Below are 23,125 nucleotides of genomic sequence, written 5' to 3'. Positions count from 1 at the left end.
CTGTCCTTTTCTTTCTGTCTTGTATACTTATTCAGTGGTTGTTTGTTTATGTGTTACATATTTGTTTTTCGTTAATTTTTTGTACATAAACAATAAGCCGTTAGTTTTCCGAAGTCGTTTTCCATTGTTATTTCGGGACATTTTAAAGATGACTATGCGGTATGGGGTTTATTCATTGTTGACGACCGTACGGTGACCTATATTTGGTAATTTCTGTGTCATTTTGGTCTCTTGTGGAAAGTTGTCTCTTTGGCAATCATACCACATCTCCTTTTTTATGTGTAGTGTACACGTTTTGTTTTTGTCTCTGATAAAGTCACCTTAAAAGGGTTCCTTGATAGAATCTTAATTGTCAAAATGACTGGTTTTGTGCTTATTTTCACTTCAAATACCATAGATGAACAAATAGGACAACAATAAACAACCAATGCAATGCATATCGTTGTATTTAATTTTGGTCAAGCAATTCTACAGGAAAGCTCCAAGTGATTTACAGGAAGGCTCCGAGTGATATTACAGTCAACTTGCGAGCGATTGTACAGCCAATAAAAGTATCCGACATGGAGAAAATGAATATATTTGGATTTCTACTGAGACAATGGCTTTGAAACTTTCAGACAGGTAAGACTATATATCAGAAAAGGTACATGTGAAAATCCAGGAAGCAAACAATGATTTTTCTATGTTTATTTGACATTGTTGATCGCTGATGTGTGACAATTTTGATCGTTTTACACAGAGCTCCACCATTCTAAGGAAAACGTTTCGATGCATATATCTTTCTTATTATTTTATTGGTTCATATTTACATAAAGAATGTTTTAGCTATCAAAACTTGAAGCAGAAACGTTATATAGGAACATGAGAGTTCGTCAAAATTTCCATCCAGCAACTTGTTATTTTTCGAATGTCGGAGCACCGCTTGACAGTCTCCCGAATGACCAAAATATTAGAAAACCGTACAGTTCCGTTCCCACACTGTGAAATTGCAACTACTTATAAAATTTTCAATTACAAACACGTTTTGCAGGATCTTACTGTATACACATATAATCCGGATTGGAAAGTTATTGCCTGTGACATCTACATTGTCAATAAAACTTCTCTAAAAAAATATACAAAGGTCGGAAACCTCGTGAACCTAAATCCATCAATTGGAAACACAACTTCAATGTATAGATGAATATAGTAGATGATTATGAATTTTCCTCAAGGTTCAGTTTTTTTGTGATTTTACTTTTTAAACTTGAGACAGGAGACGTGTATACTCTTTTCAAATGGATTGAGGATGTGAGGTCATTGATAATCATTAGAATTAAGAAACTGAATGGTTCTATCAATACCCATACTACGTCAATATTTAAGGGCATACGATACAGTTTTGATCCCATAATGAAATTTTGATTCAAAGTTGCATATAGGCTATTTTTACCTGATTAATCAAATAAGTAATAAAAAATATACCTTCGTGTGCTTCTTTTTGAGAAAAATGAGGTAGAAATTTCAGATATTGGCTCCGAATTCGGATTTGTGAATGTATTTTTTCTTTTGACAAAAATACATAACTTGTTTGTTTTGAAAGATAAACATCAGCTGGTTTTCTTATTTTTTTTATAATTTCTGTTTTATATTATTGTCCTATAAGTTTATGCATTTTATTTTTACAAATAACTCATATTTGTCAAACGTTGAATGTAGAAAAAAAGTCATTTTTTTTCATATTTATCAACTAAAAAAAATTGGTACAAATCATCTTCATACGTAGTCAAACTAAATGTCATTTTGAAAAAGAGGGGTCCATGAACTTGTTTTCAAGTTAAATTCGTTTGAAAGATAAAAATCAGTCGAAAAATGCATCTCTTCCCAATATGTCACAGATTAACGTCTCGAAGATAACATTTTACGTTAGCAACGTCATTACCTCAACTGTGACTGTATTGTATGCCCTTGAAGACACAAATGTTGCAAAACACTTGTTAGACCTTCATGAAAAATATGTTGTTGTCTTCGCACATAAAGCCCCAAACAGCATCGTTTTTGTGTGTACATATCATTACATAATTCACTTGAAAACTCAACATATCCCCCCCGCGACACTCACTAAAGATGAAATCCTGGATAGTTATAGGTCTGTTCTTTGTTCCTTAGAATTTCAATCGAAGCTGAAGAACTGGATCTTCCCTCACTGTATTGGATACCTAAACTGCTTACAAACAACGGTATATTACTGGGTCCTCCGAGTGCTCAACGAAACCTCTTTCTAAATTAATAACATCAATTTTATCAGCAATCAAAGCCGGGCTTCAAATTGTAAAGCTGCATATTCTAGAGGTGAGACGAATAAGATGTGCATACTAAAAAAATCTCTTAAAGTACATAAAATCTAATAATCGGAGTTCAGTACTTTTGTAATTTTACTCTTTCGTCTTGCAATACATTGTAGTAGTAAAACATTTGACTTTTCGACTTTTCTACATTTTACACAAGTATTCCCAATTTCAAATTAAAAGACAAATTCAAAGATTGGTATTGCTCTGTTTCATAAAAAAAGTATGACCAACGTTCATACAATTTAATACTCGGAGTTCAGAATTTTAGTGATTTTACTCTTTCATCTTGCAACAAGATTCTAACTGTCAACAACAAGGATTTCAGAAGAACCTCGGTTGCCTAACAGCTTCCTTTAATCTACATGAGACCATTTTTCATAATCTTGAATTTTGTAGTAAGATTTTTGTAGCTTTTCTTGATAGTAGGAAGGCATTTGACACAGTCTGGAGACTTGGTCTTATGTACAAATTGTTTCAACTAGGTGTTAACAATAAATTATGGGTAATAGTAAATGACTTTCATACAAATACAAAGAGTGCTATAGTTGTTAACCAGCACCAGTCAAATTTTTTCCCAGTGTTAGAAGGTGTAAGACAAGGCAGTGTGCTGTCTGGTTTACTGTATTTAATTTTTATTAATGATTTAATATGTGAAATTGAGGAATGCAATCAAAACACAGGTATATACAGTATCAATTGTGGTGCACCTGCTCTTGCCGATGATATATCATGTATTGCCACGACCCCACTGCCTCTCCAACGCATGCTTGATGTGTGTTTCGAGTACTCTAGAAACTGGCGGTTCTGTTTTAACGCAAGCAAATCAAGTATTATACAATTCTCCATAAATACAAGAGAAAACAATGTTAACTTCCACTGGTGTATTGGAAATAAGAATATTCCATTATCTAACAACTATACACATTTAGGTATTGAACTTAATTCTCGATTCAAAACAAAGAACAGAACTATAAATGCTTGTAGAAAAGGTAAAAACGCATTCTTCGCATTGAAAGGAGTAATGTCAAGAGCAACTAATCCGTCTGTATTAGTTAAATTGCACAAAACTGTTGTCTTACCAAGCGTTCTTTATGGCTGTGAAACATGGAGTAACCTCAAATCCTTTGATATAACGACGCTTAATTGTTTTCAGCACTTCATTGTCAAACACATTTTAGCTTTAAAAACTTCTACCAGATCTGATATGTGCGAGAGCATTATTGGAATTCATCCGATTAGTTATTTTTAAAAACAAAAGAAAACTGTTCTTTTTTCAAAAACTGTGTACGTTAGATAACAATTATCTTTCAAAAAGAATATTTTTGGTTCGTCTATTTTCATTCCTCATAGACCCTCACCGCCGTCACTATGGATACATTCCGGATATCATTGACATTCTAAGAACATATGGACTTATTCAGTATCTTACTGAATATATTGATACTGGTAGTTTCCCCATCAAAAAGTCAATGGAAATCGATTGTTCACAAAACAGTTAACGAACAACAGTCAGTCAACTGGTTAAACCGTATTGCGTTAGATGACAATTTTATGCGTTTTAGAAATATTCATAAAACAGTTTCTATGACAAACTTCTGGAAAAATGCACAATCGTTGGCAGAAATACGAAATTCATATTTTATTACAAAACTGTTAGCTGATATACCAAATTCATCAGGAGATAAGTGCGTCGAATGCGAAAATGACTTTAGTGTATATGTACATGCATGTTGTTCCTGCATTTGCACTTTAGAGCTGCGCGAATTGTGGTGGGATATGTTGAACGCATATATCTCATCGAACTTTATCTAGAGATAAAGGATACAACAGATACAGTCAAGTCTGCCTCATATTTTGACTTACATCTAGAAATTAACAATGAGGGTCGGTTGAAATCAAAACTTTACGACAAAAGAGATGAGTTTCACATATGATATCGAATATGTCCCTTATGTTGCAACTACAATCCCGTTCCCCTTTCACGAATGTGACCTTCCAAATAAGACTATTTACCTGGTTTGAAATAACACGAGCCCACGACGCGTGTCAGACGTGGAAAAAGATCTGCTTACCCTTCCGGAGCACCTAGTTTTTGGTGGGGTTCATGTTGCATAGTCTATAATAGTTTTCTATGGTGAGTCTTGTGTACTATTGTTAGTCTGTTTGTCTTTTTCTTTTTAGCCATGGCGTTGTAAGTTTATTTTCGATCTATTTTGTCTTATTGGCATTCGTACCACATTTTCTTATATCTTATTGCTATAAATCATAGTAATAATGTGAGATAACTTTTTATTCAATAACATATAACAATAAAAAAAACACAAATGTTAGATAACGATTTGTCTAATACCTTGAACATCTTTGTTTTTTACGTTTCTACATCATCGTAGCCGAAAATCAATCAGAAAAATTAACTTGGTTACAATTAATTTTTGCAGCCAATTTTGGTTTAGCACCGCTAAAGTCCAGAACTTTTTTGTATAAAATCTAATACGTAAATTATTTCATAAAAATTATAATACTTTGATTGTCAAATATTTTTTCTGCCAGTGAGCAGGACTATTATATGGTTTTTGCCTGTGGTTTTGCCTGTATTGGTATGATGAAGCACTACCATTAAAATTGACATGGGCCAAGTAATATGTCATTACCAAACTTTTTTTTTATAATTTTATTTCATATAAAATATCATGGCTTTCCAATTTTCTTTTATAGCTAGTTATGTTTTGCTAAGTATTAAAAACATTTGATTATTCAAAGTGCTTATGTATACTTTATGCTGATAGTTTAACTCATAACAAATTACGACCTTTTAATTAAATATTACAAACATTCGATTTGTCAAAGTGTTTATAACAAATAACGGCCTTTTCTGAAGTATTTGATAAAAACATAACATACATGGACTATTTTAAATATGAAACTTAATATACATGCAATTAGCACTCATATATAATTGTATATAAACCTATTAGCGAACTATGGGTATTCTCAAATGCGTTAATCAAACAGCTGTGTGACGTCATTTTCATTTTGGAGTTTGAACACTGAAATAGCCGATAATCTTTTTCTCAAAGAAACGGCGAATTTTGATGAAAAGTATCACTTTATACACTATTGAGATCAACGTCTGTGTCTTTCTCCAGCACATTAATTTTGTAGTTGTTTCCAGCCGTCGATTAATGAATTATAAGATTTATAGTCTGGACTTGATAGTTTATCTTTCAAATCAGAACCGGAAGTAAAATATGACATAAAGCCACAATTATGTACAACGTTTATCTTAAGTAGCTTAGAAAGGATTCCTATGAAAGCATCTTCCATTCGGATAATTCTTGTGAAAGGAATGGAATAAGCAAGACTTTTGACTACTTTCATATTCGTTAATAGTGTTCCTCCGATTAGATATTGGGGCCAATAATCAAAAGGATATTCTTCTAAACTCGTAAACCATTTTGAAGATTTGTCTCTATACGGTCTTGAAATTATCATTTTGTGTCCAATGATCTTTTTTTCTGTAATTCCAATATTGTCATTGGCAAACTCTAGCAAACGCCTGGTGTTAACTAGACGATCATCATCTAGAAAATGCACATATTTAGTGTTAATATTACGCTTCACTAACCAATCGATTGGAAGAATCGTTTTATATACTAGACTATCGTAGGTATCCTTGAATCCAAACTGGAGAATATCGCCAAATTTTTCATATTCAAAATCAACGAACGGTTGAAAACTTTCTAGATATCCTAAAACGAACAACGTTTTCACACGTGGATTTTTTTTTGATCCCCAAGTGTTCCGAATGGCGACCCTCTGACCAAAATTGCCCACAAATGACTTGACAATAAAAACTATATCGAAACTATCACACGATTCACTACCACAGTTCTTTGGGAACGGGTCTTTTTTAATGACATAATGCTTAGTAACATTGTTCAATGGATTTTCTGTTGTCTGACCAGTAGTTGCTATTTCTTCAACAACATCAATTAAATTGTGTAATGGGTATGTAAACTGAAAAAAGTAAATCTTTTCTCCGGTTGACCATCTTCTCAACACTAGCAACACAAGAAGAGTGCAAATTATCCATGGCCATTTCTTGCCTCTGGAAGAAGAAAATAATATTAAAATCGTCAATCATAATTAAATACAATCTCCCCATTTCGTCTTTGTTGTGTGTGCTGTTATTATCTGTCATATGAATCTGTAGTCAATTCTTATATTATTTCTCATATATCTAAGATTCTAAAAAAAAAACCTATTATAAGAAATTAATGTTTAGTGGATCAAGAAAAAAAGGTGAGTCGAAACTATTTGAATAACGGGCGGACAAACGGACGACTGACGGATAATGAGATTGTTATCGATTAAGAAACATTGGAATTCTCATCGGTCGGACACGTTTTATTTTTTAAATTCCTACAAAACTTATACATGTATATACAAGTAATGTTTTTAATCTATTTTTGAGTTATTTTTTAAAGTTAATGTTGTGTTTACCAGTATATGCAAAGTATGCCTTTTTAAGTAACCTTTTTGATACTGATGACACACTACGAATAGTCTAGTCATTTATTATTGTCTTATTCAACATTTTACATCAAAATTATGTTAAATGTAACCGTTGATGTGTCCTCCAAGTGCAATTATTGACCTTCTTAACAACATCCGTTATGGACCTTTTACGCGACTTTCAGCGAATGCGATTTAGGTCAGAAGTCTGTGCATATAACTAGTAAGTATAATTTCTAACAAATTTACCTTACAGGTAACTGTCATCTTTAGATTATTAATAACCTAACTTAATATATCCCAGGCAAAGATTACCTTAGTCGTATTTGGCAGAACTTTTTGGAATTCTAGGTCCTTAATGCTCTTCAACTTGTACTTGTTCAGCTTTATAACTGTTGAACGCGCGTCGTTCGTATTAAATGATATTCTTGGTACCTCTTATAACTATTAATATAGTTAAATCAAAACATCTGTATCTACCCATAGCCATTAGGGAACTATAGTATCAGGTGTTGCACGCTTGGACTTAGTTTTTCTGTTATATCTATACAATGCTTGTACTACAGTATTTGTTTTCAGTATGCAATATAATATCAGTAGTTTAAAAAGGGGTTACGAAATCAACTAACCCAACACAATCTACAAATCTCTTGGTATGATGTAACAAAAATCCGCAAACAGGAACCATAAAGGATGTTACGAAAGTCCACAAACTGGAACCACCAGGAATGGCATAACAAAATTCCGCAAACAGGAACCACCTAGAATGATGCAACACGAAATCTACTATCATGCACGCAGCAAATTAACATACACACACATGCAAACTCATTATTTCAACAAACAATCCAAGATACCCACAAAATAGCACGAAGGGAAACACCAAGAATGTTAGGAAACATGGACCACATCATTACAGCAGATTTCAGTGAGTATGTAGCTAATGGTAATATCTTTGGTTAGCTTGCTTGCTAGCTGAACCGTGTAGTCATTGTTAGGTTAGGTAAACTACCCTCATTTAATAGTAGACTAGCCCAACAGGTAACCAATCTAGCTCTCTGTAGGACTAAGCGACTTTAAAATGAGGGTAGTATAGTACCTTATACCTAACAATGACTTCACGGTTCAGCTAACAAGCAAGCTAACCAAAGATATTTCCATAAGCTACATACTCACTGAAATATGCTGTAACAAACCTTTTCATAAGCATTCCGTTGTCATTTTGCTTGATGATTGATTGATTGTGCAGGTGTGTTAATGCCACTTTCAGCACTACAGGCTTTTTTGTCGTCGCAAGTTTTTTTATATTATAAGTGGAAGCTGGAGAACCAGGGAACCATCGAACTTCGGTAGAAAAACTGGTAATCATGGTCCATTAAGATTTGAGTCGAACGTATCATTTCCTTTTGTTCGTGGATTTGAGGATTTTACAACCCCATTTCACACTACTGATATCTTACATTTTTTAAACACTTAGTCTAGTATTGTTTCTTGTCTTCTTTTTGATATCCCGAATGTCCATGAAATTATGGCCATAAATAGTAAACAATAAAAAAACAATCAATCATTCCTCCTTCTAATTATTCTAGCTCATGTGAAAAATGTCCATTTTTGCCATTGTTGTGCCGCAAGTGAAAACTGTTACTTTTGCTTTCCTGTGAAACTGGATATTCTGCTATTATATCAATTTCAAAAGAAGATTTGTCATTAGTGACCGCAAAGGTACATGTATATAACACAAATCTTTAAAATATGTATATATTGCAAAATCGTTACTTTTTATGTGTTAAATATATAACTTTCATGGCTTTCAAATGTTTGTGGCTGTTTTTCATGAATGTGAAAACAGGAAAACGCTTCGGAATCTTCAATTTTGTAAATTGATATGTTAATGTTATTAGGTTGATTTACCTTTTTCTGTTTGTTACAAGTTCGTGCAAGCCATATTTACTATTTGCCCATGCGCTTAAGCTGTATATAACGTTTTATTTACATTGGAATTTGAATTTGTCATACCTGTAACACAAGCCACCTAGAACTATGTTCAAGCACCTCATCTGGAATTGAAAACAAGAAACCAATACCAAATATTTGCTGCTGAAGACAAATAAACTACACGTGATAAAAAGCAGTTGTAAGAGCCCCAAATATAGAAACTTCAATAACAATGGTCTCCAATAGACATTAATGATATAAGGGAGAAAAAATGTAAGATTTACAGACTTGTTAATTAACTGACACTCCTGATAAGTCGTTCTACCAAGAACTAAAATTGACCGAAGCACCTTGTCAAACGAGCTAATACTAGAGGTGTAATACCACCAAATCATGGTACGTCACATCCGGTTGCATACGAAAGTAGGTCTAAAAAAATATTCCCTTGAATTTGACCGTTGTAGGTAATTAATCCTACATTCTATTGCAGTAAAACTATTTCTGTGTCATAAACATATGTCTTGGGTATTTTAAATCACCTTTATTTTTTATTTGTGATATCTATAGAAAATTTTGTAATCTTGAGGTTACATGGTGACTAAACCTTGTACACAGATAGAATAAGGGGAGAAATTTGATTGGTTAACTTCCAATGATGGTTATTGTCTTATATGCAATGAAAATGTTATGTGAAACTTTTTCTATAGAACTGGACAGGATAAAACTTTACTCATGCCAAGTATTTCTTTATTTGAAACAAAGATAAATTCTGCACATTTTTTTGAAAAGTGCAAATTTAACAAAGACTAATAGGGGAAATCAATAGTGGTATTACACCTAGAAACCTTAATAACATAAATCGAAATAACAGAACTTAAAATGGACGAGAAACAGTATTTCTAGCAGAACCTATCCTTGGATCAGCAACCTTAAAAAAAGAAGAAAACGTATTAGAATCTACAAGGTGCAGAACCACTGTGCAAAGAAAGTTGGCGCAGACCATCTGACGCTCCAGCTGTGAACATGAATTTACATATGAACCAATGCAAATGGATAAAATAAAACAGATAAAACAGCAAGCAACAACAATTCATATACGCTCTAACCGATATCAACTATATAAAATATAAACTGGCAATCCATGTTCAGCAAAGACACCAATCAATGTCTATGCTACAGCCACGGACAATCACATATCGATATGACTAATAGAAGCGGATTTAAGGGGAGGGAATGCCTGGACCCCCTTTGATAAAAATATGTTTGATTTTATAGGGAATCACTGAGGCATGACTAAAACGGGTCACCTCTTCAGTAGTCAATGGGCCCAACTTATGACAACTTCTTGATCCGCCAATTGTACTATTTCCAACCCAACAGAATCTTATAATAACCACACTACCTGGTCAGTTCACGAACATTCATACACAGGATAGCGATCCCGATGACATAGTTATTGACACATCGAAATGTACAGCGCCGTGGAAATCTAGACCTGAAAGAACATACAACAAGTAGATATGACAAGATGTGGTATGAGTGCCAATGAGACAACTGTCCATTTAAGTCACAATTTGTAAAAGTAAACCATTATAGTTCAAAGTATGGCCTTCAACACGAGCCTTGGCTTACAACAGACAACAAGCTATAAAGGGACCACAAGAGACTACTGCAAAACCATTCAAACTAAAGCTAATGGTGTAATCTTTTTAAAAAACGAGAAACGAGGAAAAGTTATAAACCACGTCAACAAACGACAATCACTGGACATTAGATTCACTAGGACTGGTGCAAACAAACACAGCGGGTTTGAACGTTATAATATATTTAGTAGACCAACCTTCACCCTTACTTGAGACATTAGTGTAACATCAAAATATAGAAAGAAACACTATAAAATGTCGACTAAAATGGCCCAACTCAATCAAAAGACATATTTACAAAAACTAGTGAACATACACTGAACGAATACAGTTGATCTTTGACATAATGTAAACAAAATATTAAAACAGAGCCTGTGTCGCTCACCTTGGTCTATGTGAATATTAAACAAAGGAAGCAGATGGATTCATGACACAATTGTGTTTTGGTGATGGTGATGTGTTTGTACATCTTAATTCACAGAACATTATTATTGCTTACAATTATCACTATCTATAATGAACTTGGCCCAGTAGTTTCAGTGGAAATTATTTTGTTAAAAAAAATAAAAAAAATACGAAAAATTGTTAAAAATTTACTATAAAAGGGCAATAACTCCTTAAGGTGTCAACTGACCATTTTGGTCGTGTTGACTTATTTGTAGAAGTTATTTTGTTGTACATTATTGATGTTTACAGTTGATCTCTATATCTATAATAATATTCAAGATAATAACTAAGTACAACACAATTTCCTTAAAATCAATAATTCAGGGGCAGCAACCCAACAAAGGGTTGCCTGATTGGTCTGAAAATTTCTGGGCAAATAGATCTTGACCTGATAAATATTTTTACCCATTGTCAGATTTGCTTTAAATGCTTTTGTTTCTGAGATTTTAGCAAAAAAACTGCATTTACCCTATGTACTGGTTTGAGACATGTCGGCCATCTTGGTTTGTAGGCAGGGTCATCGGACACATTTTTTAAACAACATACCCTTATGATGATTGTGGACAAGTTTGGTTTTATTTGTCTTAGTAGTTTCAGAGGAGAAGATTTTTGTACAAGATAACAAAAATTGACAAAAAATTGTCAAAAATTGACTATTAAGTGCAACAACTCCTTCAGGGGTCTACTGGCCATTTTGGTCATGTTAATTGTTTTTTAGATTTTACTTTGTTCAACATTATTGCTGTTTACAGTTACCTCCATCTATAATAATATTCCAGATAATAACCCAAGTCGATAAAATTTTCTTAAAAACACCAATTCTGAGGCAGCAGCCCAAAAATGGGTTGTCTGATTCATCTGAAAATTTCCGGGCAGATAGATCTTGACCTGATAAACAATTTGACTTCATGTCGGATTTGCTCTAAATGCTTTGGTTTCAGAGATATAAGTCTACATTTTACCACTATGATTTATTTTTAGCCATGGCGACCATCTTGGGTCACCGGACACATTTTCCAAACTAGATACCCCAATGATGTTTGTGGTCAAGTTTGTTTAAATTTGGCCAAGTAGTTTCCGAGGAAAAGATTTTTGTAAAAGTTAACGACGACGAACGACGGACTACGGAAGCCAAGTAAAGAGAAAAGCTCACTTGGCCCTTTGGGCCAGGTGAGCTAAAAAAGGGGATGATTGCATAACCTTCCCGCTGACCACAGTGGTTTTAGAATTAAAATGTTTTTTTGGGGTCAAAAAGACAAAAGATACATCGCATCGATCTAAGAGACTACCAGTAGCTTAGTTCGAAGCTCAACAAATAAGAAATAAATCAATCTCATCAAACTTAGATATAAATTAGAGCACTTCCAAAGGAATTAGTGTAAAGGCGTCGAATAAACAGCCAGAGAAAAGCATTAATCCTGCAATCAGTCAAATATTGTACAAATTACAGAATGTACATAAATAAATTTGTGTTGTACTTGTACGTGTACAAATTTGTTCCTTCTGTTACCTCATGTACAACAATTGGTTATGTAAATATTGCTTATTAAATAACAGTTCATATTAGGACTTTCTTCGCGAAAAATCAGACACAACTGTTTGGTTGAACAATTGAAGATTCCAGTACTGAGTGTAAATTGCAGGACAAAAGTAGCATAAATATATATACATTGACGAAAACATAAAATGTTTTTTGTTCGAGCTTTAAAAAAAAGTTTCAGCGAACCCCAATCCTCGTCCTTTTCTAAAGCTCGTACAATTTATTTTCCGACAATGTGCATACTATTGTATCGTATGTATATGACCTGGTGCAATGCTAAAGATATAATTTTCGAACTATTATTTAGTTTGTTAGTTAATCGCCCCGGTTTACACATCAATAACCTCTAGCAAAGATGTGTTTAATCATATTATGTTAAAAACTGTACAGGAAGTTTACTTACCCGAAGTTATATTTTAATTTATTTAAAAAAACAGCTATGATAGTTAGCAAAACTCGTGCTTCTTATATAACATAGAATCCTTTTTGGTTCAGAAAAGATACAAAAATAAAAAGACGTGGCATGATTGCCAATGAGATAACTCTGCAACAAAGACTAAATGACGTATACGTAGAAGTTACTGAAAACTATAGTTTACCGCACACCATCATCGAGGAGGCTGAGCAAACCTATACCGCACAGCAAGTTAATAAAGGCTCCGAAAACAATTAAAACGATAAAACTATATAACTGCTTGTGTAATGTGCATAAGACAAACGTGAAAAAAATTATAAAGGAAAAACGGCAACAACTAAAAAACAGGCTTCCGACTTGGGTTAGTCACAAACAGAATGTGATAGTGTTTTATTTGGTTGCCACGCCCTAACCTGTGACAGCGGTCAGTGTAACAGTACAACATTAGAATTAACAATAAAATTATTTTGAAAAGAGAGAGACTTAGATTATTAGATTGATATACACTAGATATTTCTCATCAATATAAATAAGATGTGGTATGAGTGCCAATGAGACAACTCTCCATCCAAGTCACAATGTGTAGAAGTAAATATTTTAGATGAAAATAGGCCCTTCAACACGAAGCCTTTGTTCGTTATAAGCAGTAAGCAAAAAAGGACCCCAAAATTACAAGATTAAAACAATTACAAAAAAAAAACCAACAAAAAAAACAAGTCTTTTCTATATAAAAAAGAACAAGAGTGCACACGCTGAAATGTCTCGCCTTCTTTACTAATCATTGATATTATGTTGATAGTCCTAAGTATAAGTTTTGTTACAACTCTCACATAAACTTAACATTTACCAAGATAACTAAATAAAGACCAATGAACCATGAGAATGAGGTCAAGGTCAGCTGAACCATGCCAAGCAGACATATACAGCTAATCATGCTTCCATACAACAATTATAGTTAACCTATACTTATAGTTTAAGAAAAATAGACCAAAACACAAAAACTTAACACTGATCAATGAACCGTGAAAATAAGGTCAAGGTCAAATAAAACCTACACCACTGACATATAGATAATAAAATATTTCTTTACACCAAATATAGTTGACCTATGGCTTATAGTATTAGATAATGAGACCAAAACTCAAAATCTTTACTTTAACCATTGAACCATGAAAATGAGGTGAAGGTCAGCTGATATCTGCCCGCTAGACATGTACACCTTACAATCATTCCATACAACAAATATAGTAGACCTATTCATAAAGTATGAGAAAAACAGACCAAAAACACAAAAAATTAACTATAACCACTGTACCATGAAAATGAGGTCAAGGTCAGATGACACCTGCCAGTTGGACATGTACACCTTACAGTCCTTCCATACACGGAATATACTGGCCCTATTGCTTATAGTATCTGAGATATGGACTTGACCACCAAAACTTAACCTTGTTCACTGATCCATGAAATGAGGTCGAGGTCAAGCGAAAACTGTCTGACGGGCATGAGGACCTTGCAAGGTACGCACATACCAAATATAAGTATCCTATTACTTATAATAAGAGAGAATTCAACATTACAAAAAAAAACGAACTTTTTTTCAAGTGGTCACTGAACCATGAAAATGAGGTCAAGGACATTGGACATGTGACTGACGGAAAGTTCGTAACATGAGGCATCTATATACAAAGTATGAAGCATCCAGGTCTTTCACCTTCTAAAATATAAAGCTTTTAAGAAGTTAGCTAACGCCGCCGCCGCCGCCGGATCACTATCCCTATGTCGAGCTTTCTGCAACAAAAGTTGCAAGCTCGACAAAAACGATAAACACTTATGATCTTTATCAACAAACAACAACCACCGAACAACAGGCTCCTATATACAGAACTGTATTCATCAACAGTCAAAACATTATGAAACAAAAGACACTGTTTCTGACATCTTATAATCCAGATTGTGTTTCCTTTTTCTTTGTCAGAATAAACTTGTTTAATATGCTACTTACATGTAGTGTAATGTTTTTCTGTCGCAAATCTGCATAATTATCTCAAAAACCTAGGCATATAACTCATGCCATTTCTCTTCGTACTGAAATACCAAAACATATGATTGAAAATAACATACATACGGTAAAAGTACTACACAAGATGGGAGAGTGAGTTGTGCAGAGTGGTGAAAAAGGAGGGGACAATTCGGTGTATATAAATATGTTTTGTCATTTGAAAAATTAATTTTATTATGTTGTTTGTTGACTGACGTTTGTCACTTCATCGATTTTCAGTGGCAACTCTTTTGTGCGTTAGTATACTTCACGTACGAGTATTAATTTGTTTCGTTCTAACGCATAAAAGAGTTGCCACTGAACGTTCAGCAATCAATAGTACTAGGACAATCAACGGAAAATACAATTTCAGACATTTACTAAATCTTATAGGTTATGTATCATAAAAAAAAATAGCCTGTTTTAAATGTAAACTTAAACTTCATGTTTACAAATGTATATGAGATAGGCTGAAGATGTGACATTCGAACTATTTCGTAAAAGACAAACTGAAGTTCACAACGCCATGGTGAAAATCTTAATCAATATTGTACAGTAACAGTGACATAGTAGACAGGACATTGATTTTTCAAAACACATCCTTTTATCATCCTGAACGCACTTTTATTCATAACTCGAATTTTGTTTAATACGACAGACTTACAATTATACTATAAAGATACCGAATACAAAATGAGTAAAAAAGATAAAATTTCATGTAAAATACATACAACACTTTGTGTTTCCTTCCCCCAATAAACTTTCATTATATGACACAAGGAAGCATTATGAGTGTTATCATTTGTCACCCTCGTCACAATACAACAAGTTGTATCTAAAATATCGGTTTATATATGTATACATGTAAAATCATACTTGAGGGTCTAGATGTTAGAGGTTTACAGAATAGAGAATAATCAGTCAATACTACAAAAAAGGCCAACAAAAATAAAATACAGAAAAAGACCGAGAAATAAAGACTTGAGAATAGTGAGGTGCTAAATTATAAATAATTGAGAATGACAGGCACAAAATCTAGAGGAAATGGCTTGAAACATAAAACAATACAGAACTAAAGAATCCTCATTCAGACCCTTAAACTTATACATTATTCTCTTCCTGTTAAATATGATTCAATCTCTTTTTATGTCACAATCATCATTAATAACATAATTTTAAGCCATGTGTCCAGGATATATATATATCAGTCAAAATGTATCCCCAAATTCTCATAGATTGCCACATAGATACAATTTACGCTTTATAAACCTTCATATATCTACAATAGATATAGGAAGATGTGGTGTGAGTGCCAATGAGACAACTCTCCATCCAAATAACAATTTAAAAATTAAACCATTATAGGTTAAAGTACGGCCTTCAACACGGAGCCTTGGCTCACACCGAACAACAAGCTATAAAGGGCCCCAAAATTACTAGTGTAAAACCATTCAAACGGGAAAACCAACGGTCTACTTTGCTTTGAAAATCATACATTGATTTCATCGTCCGACAACTCTATGAACCTAATCTAGAACTTATCAAAATGTAAAACCAATCAAAAAATTGTGTGTATAAGAGGGTTTGGTATGTTCTTGCCAGTGGGTACTAGTGGCACCAAAAATACGACGGTCATAATGGAGCAACCATTTAACTGTTTATTTCGAAAAATAATTAACTTTCCAATATATGGATGTCTTTTTCTAATCCACAAGAGTCGTTTATTTCATTCTGGAATATTTGATAAAGGAACCTTGTTAGAAATGGCTATCTAGGTAATACTTTGTTTATACATGTATTTATCAATTCATAATTAGGTGAACAATGTATATATGTATTGATCATATGTGATCATATGTTGTATTCTTAAGTGTTACACCAAAACCCTTGTGGATAAATAATCCCGTCAGAGTTTTAACAGATCCATACATGTATGTATTTAACACATTCAATTAAAAATAATGCTATCGATTTGAAGAGTTTAGTAATTTAGGATTTAACATTGCGGACTTCTGATAGAATATAAAGGCAAAGGGATAAATATCAATGTGGCAACAATCAAACGACAGAAAAAAAAATCCACAACGAACCACAATGTATGGGCGAATCAAGGAATTTTGAAAGGTCCCTATTCGTAAGAAGTAGGGAATATATGGTATATACTTTCAAACGTTTTGGACGATTTTATGAAGAAAAAAGATGTGTGTTTCGACCAAAGTGGATATTTAAGAAATAAATTTGTCGTTGTTAAACAAGTGACCGGGCGGACAAGAATCTAGTCAAAACATCTGAATGTATGTCCCTGTCATAAATATTAGTAGGTAGATATGTTCATGGCTTTTTTTTACACAGAGAATGTTTAACAAAAGAAATCGTTTACATGTAAACAATGGAATTTTTAATTTAAATGCTGTAATATTGTTTAACAGTAGTACTCTTAATCTTTAAATTAAATGTATGTGCCAAGATTCATGACTATAGGTTATTAATATTTCTAGGTTAATACGGCCATGCCCTTTATCTTACAAGTAAAATGTGTAATGAAAGAAATCATTAAAATGTGTAAATTGGAATTTTAAATTCTTATATGATTTCAATTTATTTAACAGTTGTGCATTAAAAGTTCACTATTTTATCAAAATTTGGGATTTATTTTTATCAAACGGAGTTTAATTTTCTTAGGGAAGTTGATATCACAGACTTTTATGATGTACATAATGACTTGTTAACTTAATGCACAGTGACAAGTATTTCATATATATTTAGGACGAGTAACAATGAGGTTTTTTTTTGCGTGTACGGATTTGGTGACATGAATTATACTTTTCCATTAGTTGGTAGAAATTAGCTATATAAAATGCTTTAAAATATATACAATTATTTGAGGAAAACAGTTTTGTTTACTCATATATGCCCGAAATTAATTTTAATTCATCAATGTATTTGTGATTGATAAACGTTCAGTGGCAAATATTTAACACATATGCAGACCACATACACTTTAACAAATTAATTCTGTAAGTTCTACATGGTCAAAAGAATATTTTTTTCCTAAAAGATGTGTACACGTTCACAAAAATGTGATCAAATGTAACACACATTTAAATTGTTTGAATAAAAGCTGAATGTTTAAATTATAAACATGTGGTATTTAAATGGCACAGTGTCTATTTTTTGAACTTATTTCCATGTTCTTGCTCTAACGAAAAAAATCTTGTCAAAGAACGTAGCTCTTCCCCTTTGATCGTGCACGTTCTATAAGAAGGATATCGTGATAAAAAGGGAAAATATGAAGGTGTAATACACGTGTGTTTACAAATAAAAGATAGAAAATGCTCCATGATAAGAATGCATATGATTTTATCCTGCAATTTTCCGTTGCTAAATAAGTAATCGACCAAATGCAAAACAATATTGGTTTACCTGAAATGTTTTCAAACGAAAATTGATATATTTCCTTGAACTAATTATACAAAACTTACCAGTTAATGTATGTTACAAAAAGTTGAATACCTCAACCCGGACCTAAAAAACAAAAAATCACCAGCATGATCATACTATTCTTTCATGTCGCCATTTTATATTCACGGTTCAATTAATACTTAGTAGAACTTTAAAATCAATATACCTGTACGGACTACACTAATGTTTGTTTAATTATAAACATCACACGAATATAGAATCATTTTTTTTGTAAAGTATTGAAATTTATATAATCTTTATTGTAAAATTACACCCATGAGGGTCAAGCTGAATACAATCAAACATTAATTTTATACAATCATGACAATGAAATACAATGTAATACATTGAAATTTATATAGAGTATTCCTAGTGAGTACGGATTTTTTGCCATAGGAAAGTAAAATAGTCACAACAAAAAAATGGAAATAATATTGGTGAATAATATAACAATTTGTAATATAATGCTGAGTGTGTCTTGATGCTGCACCAAAAACAAGCAGCATTATTATGAAAGAAGGAGATATGGTATGATTGCAAATGAGACAACTATCACGCAGAATCTAAATGAAGTGGACTTAGAAACTATACATTAACCTTACAAATTGAAGTTTACAACTATATATCATAATTATATTGCATTAGGCTGTGTCTACTTGACTCAAATGCTCCGTATGGCAACATATGTTTCTAGACATGTTAGCACTCATCATTCATCTTCTATGGGGGCATGTTCTTTTTAAATAAATTACTTGAATAGATTGCTTGAAAAAAAAACTATTTGTAAGTACATGTAATTATCAAGGATCACACATTATGCATTTGGATTTTGTCTCACTGCTCGATTTTTATTTATATTGATCTGTTGAATGTACCAGCTCGGACATTACTAAAAGAATCAAACAGTTGAGAAGAACAAACAGGACATACGATGTTTTAGTGAGAGAAAAAAATGACTGCACTATCTACGCATCCTAATACTGGCTTTGGTACCCTAGGCCGGTACAACGTGTAACTCAGATCAAAAGTTGTATACAATTGCAAAATCCACTGTACGGACAGACATACACATAATCATTTATAGTGATTGTCAGGAGAAGCCACAGCTTAGTCTTACTTTGAACTTTACCTTCTTCAATGGTTGTGTAAATAGATTCAAACATTTTTAATCCGACTTCCTGTTGATTTCCTATATATAAGTTTTTGATGATAATCTACAGGTTTAAAAATCTTTTGTACGTCGATTGTTTTGTTGTTGTTTTCTACGGTAGGTTGACTATGGGTAATTTTAAAACTAAGTTCACTGACACGTTTTCTGTGGTGAAAAAAGTACGAGTCGCGGCAAAGTTTTTTTTTTAAACTTTTGACTTTAGAAGTATGTATGTAGTGATATATTAAAATTTACCAGTTTTCATATTATCCACAAACCTGTGTAAATTAACCTTAATTTTGACACATATTCAATTATATATTTTTGAAATTATGATGTGACTAATCAAATGAAATGAATTGACAGTAGACCCTGTCAGGCTTCAGGGTCAATCCCTTTTTTTTTAAAGAGGGGATCTGAGTTCCAACCCAGGATAAAGGGGGTCAATCCTTAGTTCTCCATTTTCAAGCACTGATCTTCAAAAAAAAGTGAAGTTCAAACCCCCCGGAACCCCTTCCCCTTTTTACTAGAATCAGCCATTAGTCTTTACTTACGTTTGCTCTCTCAATACAAGATGGACAAGCAATATTATATAGATATATTATTACACATACATATACACAAAATCCACTTACCCAAATAGAACGATTCTGAATGACATGAATCAATGGATTTAACTGAATCCAACTACGGGAATATTGAACTTTAGGAATACTGGTGATATTTGTTATCTACACAAAGTGAATTGAACTGTAAATAAAAGCGCATTTTTATCCAAGGATGTATTATTTTCAATGGTATGCTAATTATAACTACAGAAAAAATATTAATCCTTAAATAGTGTACCATAGACCTTATTGACTCTTGCTTGGGTAATATTTATGCTTATCCGTTTATTTTCGTGTACTTTACCTGTTTTCATTTCATAATTGACTGGAACAAAACTTAATACTTTGCAAATAAATAATAATAATAATTAACAATAGTATAATCAGCCATAAATCGATTTTGGTTAATGCAATGAAATATGCATGAGAATATAAGTCTAAGATAACAACAACAAAAAATCGTCAAGGTTACGAGGTTCATCATTGTGTACGCCGAATCAAATATGGTAAAAGTAAAAAAAAGTATGAATTTGTAGCGATGATAATAATAAAAAATAACAGAAAACGCTGCAGCAATGCAATTTTGATTTGTATGAAACATTTTGTTTTAGTGAGAAAAGGATAACTAAAATTGCATATTATTTCTAATTGTTGCTATGTGCAGACAGAAGTTTACATACCGTATAAACCAGAGGCGAATTTAGGGAGGGGGTGGTTGTTTATATAGTGAATCACTGAAGCATGACGGGATCGGGCCCCATCTTAGGCAGTCAGTGCCCCCCCTCCCCCCACTTATGAAAATTTCTGGATCCGCCGCTGTGAACTAGTCTTCAACACTTGAACATCGACTCGTTTCTCGTCTCGCTCATTTCTGCAGTCTTCTATGTCTACCAGACGCCGTCCGTTGGCCGTTGTGTACCATCCTCAGTCGTAATTACAGATGTGTCATTATACAGCATTGATGTAGGTTAGTGACACTATTTTTTCCCTGCTGTCGCTACCCAATGAAACATCAGGAAATTAGAAAATCAAAATAATCACTTAGGCAATGATAGACTATGATACAGGAGATCATCTGACATTGCTTATTAATGTCCCCAATCCAATTTGAATATAGATTCCTGATTTCCTTATACTACAAAGATCTTATTGTGATCATATGTAGTCTAACGAAATCAGATATCTCTATTTTACTGAATGAGATTGCCACTGGATGTCTCAATGCCTTCGCCTCCATTACTTGTAGTTCCTACACTGCCACACTGACAAACCTCCTCTTTCCGGAACGTCTGTTGATTTACATTGAGTTTCACCACCCTACTACTTTTTTGTATATTGTACAAATCATCTCTGAGGATTCCTGGCTTAGGCACATTAGCACGTAAGAGAGCTCAAGGAGAGTGTACTTGTATACATGTACGTTTATATTTCTATTCCATTCAGGGCTCCCTAGTCATGATTTTTTAAAAGTACAATCGTATATGTATATAGTAATATATATGTTCCGGACCATATGAGTATTTGGACCATACGCGTATGGTCATGACCATATTGTATGACCGTTCATACAAAAGACGCTATCATATAGGTAATTTTATCATTATATTATAACAAAAAGATAAGCTAAATAAAAATAAGAAGTTTCACATAGTTAATTTTACTTAATTGTCAAATTTAAAGTAAACACATTTTATACCGATGGTCATTACCATTTTGATATTACGAGTAAATGGCAATATGTCGACTAAAAATGTCTAATGAACTGTTACATAAGAAGTCACAGGAAAGTAGCATACTATTAGTTTATTTAAGTTGTGTTGTGGAGATGGTGTATTACAGTCATTTTACGATATTTGAGATCTAGAGCTTCTTAAAAACACCGTAGACATCAGAATTGCCAAAGACCTCGGTATCACTGTACGCAGCTGCAAAAAAAGGCTTGTTTTTCACTCGCAAACAAAGTTTGTAAATGAAAAAGTTCGTGCACAAATTTCTGGCAAATGCAAAAAAGCTCTGATACCGTGTGGAAGTGAATGTCATCCAAGCCTACATGCACGAATGTAAATAGCGATGAAAACTAACTATGGCATCAATATTAAGTTTTAACGTAGTTTTTTTGGATTATAAAATTAAAAAATTGTCATGTTTTAAACCATCACTGTTTTTTTTAAGATAAAGTTTTTGTATTATTGAAACGTTTATAATGTAATTTGAAAAAATATATATACCTATATGGTCAAAATACTCATATGGTCCGGCCCGTTAATAACTAAACGAGTATTATACTCATATGGTCCGATCATACTCGTACGGTCGGACCATATGAGTATACGCATATGGTCATGACCATACGCGTATGGTCCAAATATTCATATGGTCCGGAACATATAGACATTAGTATATCTATACATCCTATCCATGAAATTTATCGATGAATTTTATTGATGCTCACTGGTATCTAAGTTACAAAATTATGTGTGTTTACATTAGTAAATATAATCCGGGGTCACGCGAATAGTTTCACTGACATCAGAGACATATAATACATATGTCTCTGCTGACATTAACATGCATGTATACTGTAAAAGGGAACAGTATTAACATATATGTTCCTGACTGTATATATAGTCACTATAAAAAAAAATTGCATTCATGAAACATTGTGAAACTAAAACTTGCTTTAAAGTTTATTTCGAAGATTCTCCAAAGGCATGTATTTTCGAAATAGTATGCCTACTTTTAAGGTTAGAAACGAAACCAAGCGTCAGGCTTACAGAACCAGTGGCGGATCATTGAGGGGGCACCGTGAGCCCGCCCCCCTTTTTTGAGAGAAAACTTAATATTAAAAGGAATCATTTACTGATGCATGACAGGAGCGGGTCCCAACTTAGTGAGTCGGTGCCCCTCCATTATTTTTGAAAAATTCTGGATCTGGCTACTGGTAATCTGAAAGCTCGAAACAGCGCAACCATCAACTAAAAGACCCAAAATTTATGTCGCAACATGCACGCCGTAAAAATATAATAAACTATTTCGCTT

The 23,125-nt window shown here is 33.1% G+C and overlaps 1 protein-coding gene across 10 annotated transcripts; it reads right to left on the bottom strand.

The window, feature by feature from the left end:
• Positions 1-4,602: 4,602 nt before the first annotated feature.
• On the bottom strand, positions 4,603-19,594 carry LOC134724898 (beta-1,3-galactosyltransferase brn-like). Of its 10 annotated transcripts, none has more exons than XM_063588225.1 (7): positions 19,458-19,594; positions 18,349-18,391; positions 16,551-16,597; positions 14,831-14,914; positions 10,183-10,275; positions 7,475-7,606; positions 4,603-6,438 (listed from the first exon to the last, which is right to left on the bottom strand). In XM_063588225.1, exons 4-7 carry the CDS (start codon positions 14,863-14,865, stop codon positions 5,481-5,483), a joined length of 1,218 nt encoding a protein of 405 aa, XP_063444295.1. In that variant the 5' UTR covers positions 14,866-14,914; positions 16,551-16,597; positions 18,349-18,391; positions 19,458-19,594; the 3' UTR covers positions 4,603-5,480. The 10 variants fall into 10 exon arrangements, with proteins under 10 accessions (XP_063444295.1, XP_063444296.1, XP_063444298.1 ...); XM_063588226.1 differs by having other exon boundaries at positions 19,446-19,589; XM_063588228.1 differs by lacking the exon at positions 16,551-16,597 and having other exon boundaries at positions 14,831-14,913.
• Positions 19,595-23,125: the final 3,531 nt, after the last annotated feature.

The sequence above is a fragment of the Mytilus trossulus genome, chromosome 7, assembly GCF_036588685.1.
Source record: "Mytilus trossulus isolate FHL-02 chromosome 7, PNRI_Mtr1.1.1.hap1, whole genome shotgun sequence".
NCBI lineage: Eukaryota > Metazoa > Mollusca > Bivalvia > Mytilida > Mytilidae > Mytilus > Mytilus trossulus.
Note: the sequence above shows the minus strand (reverse complement) of the source record. Positions and strands in the feature narration are given on the sequence as shown.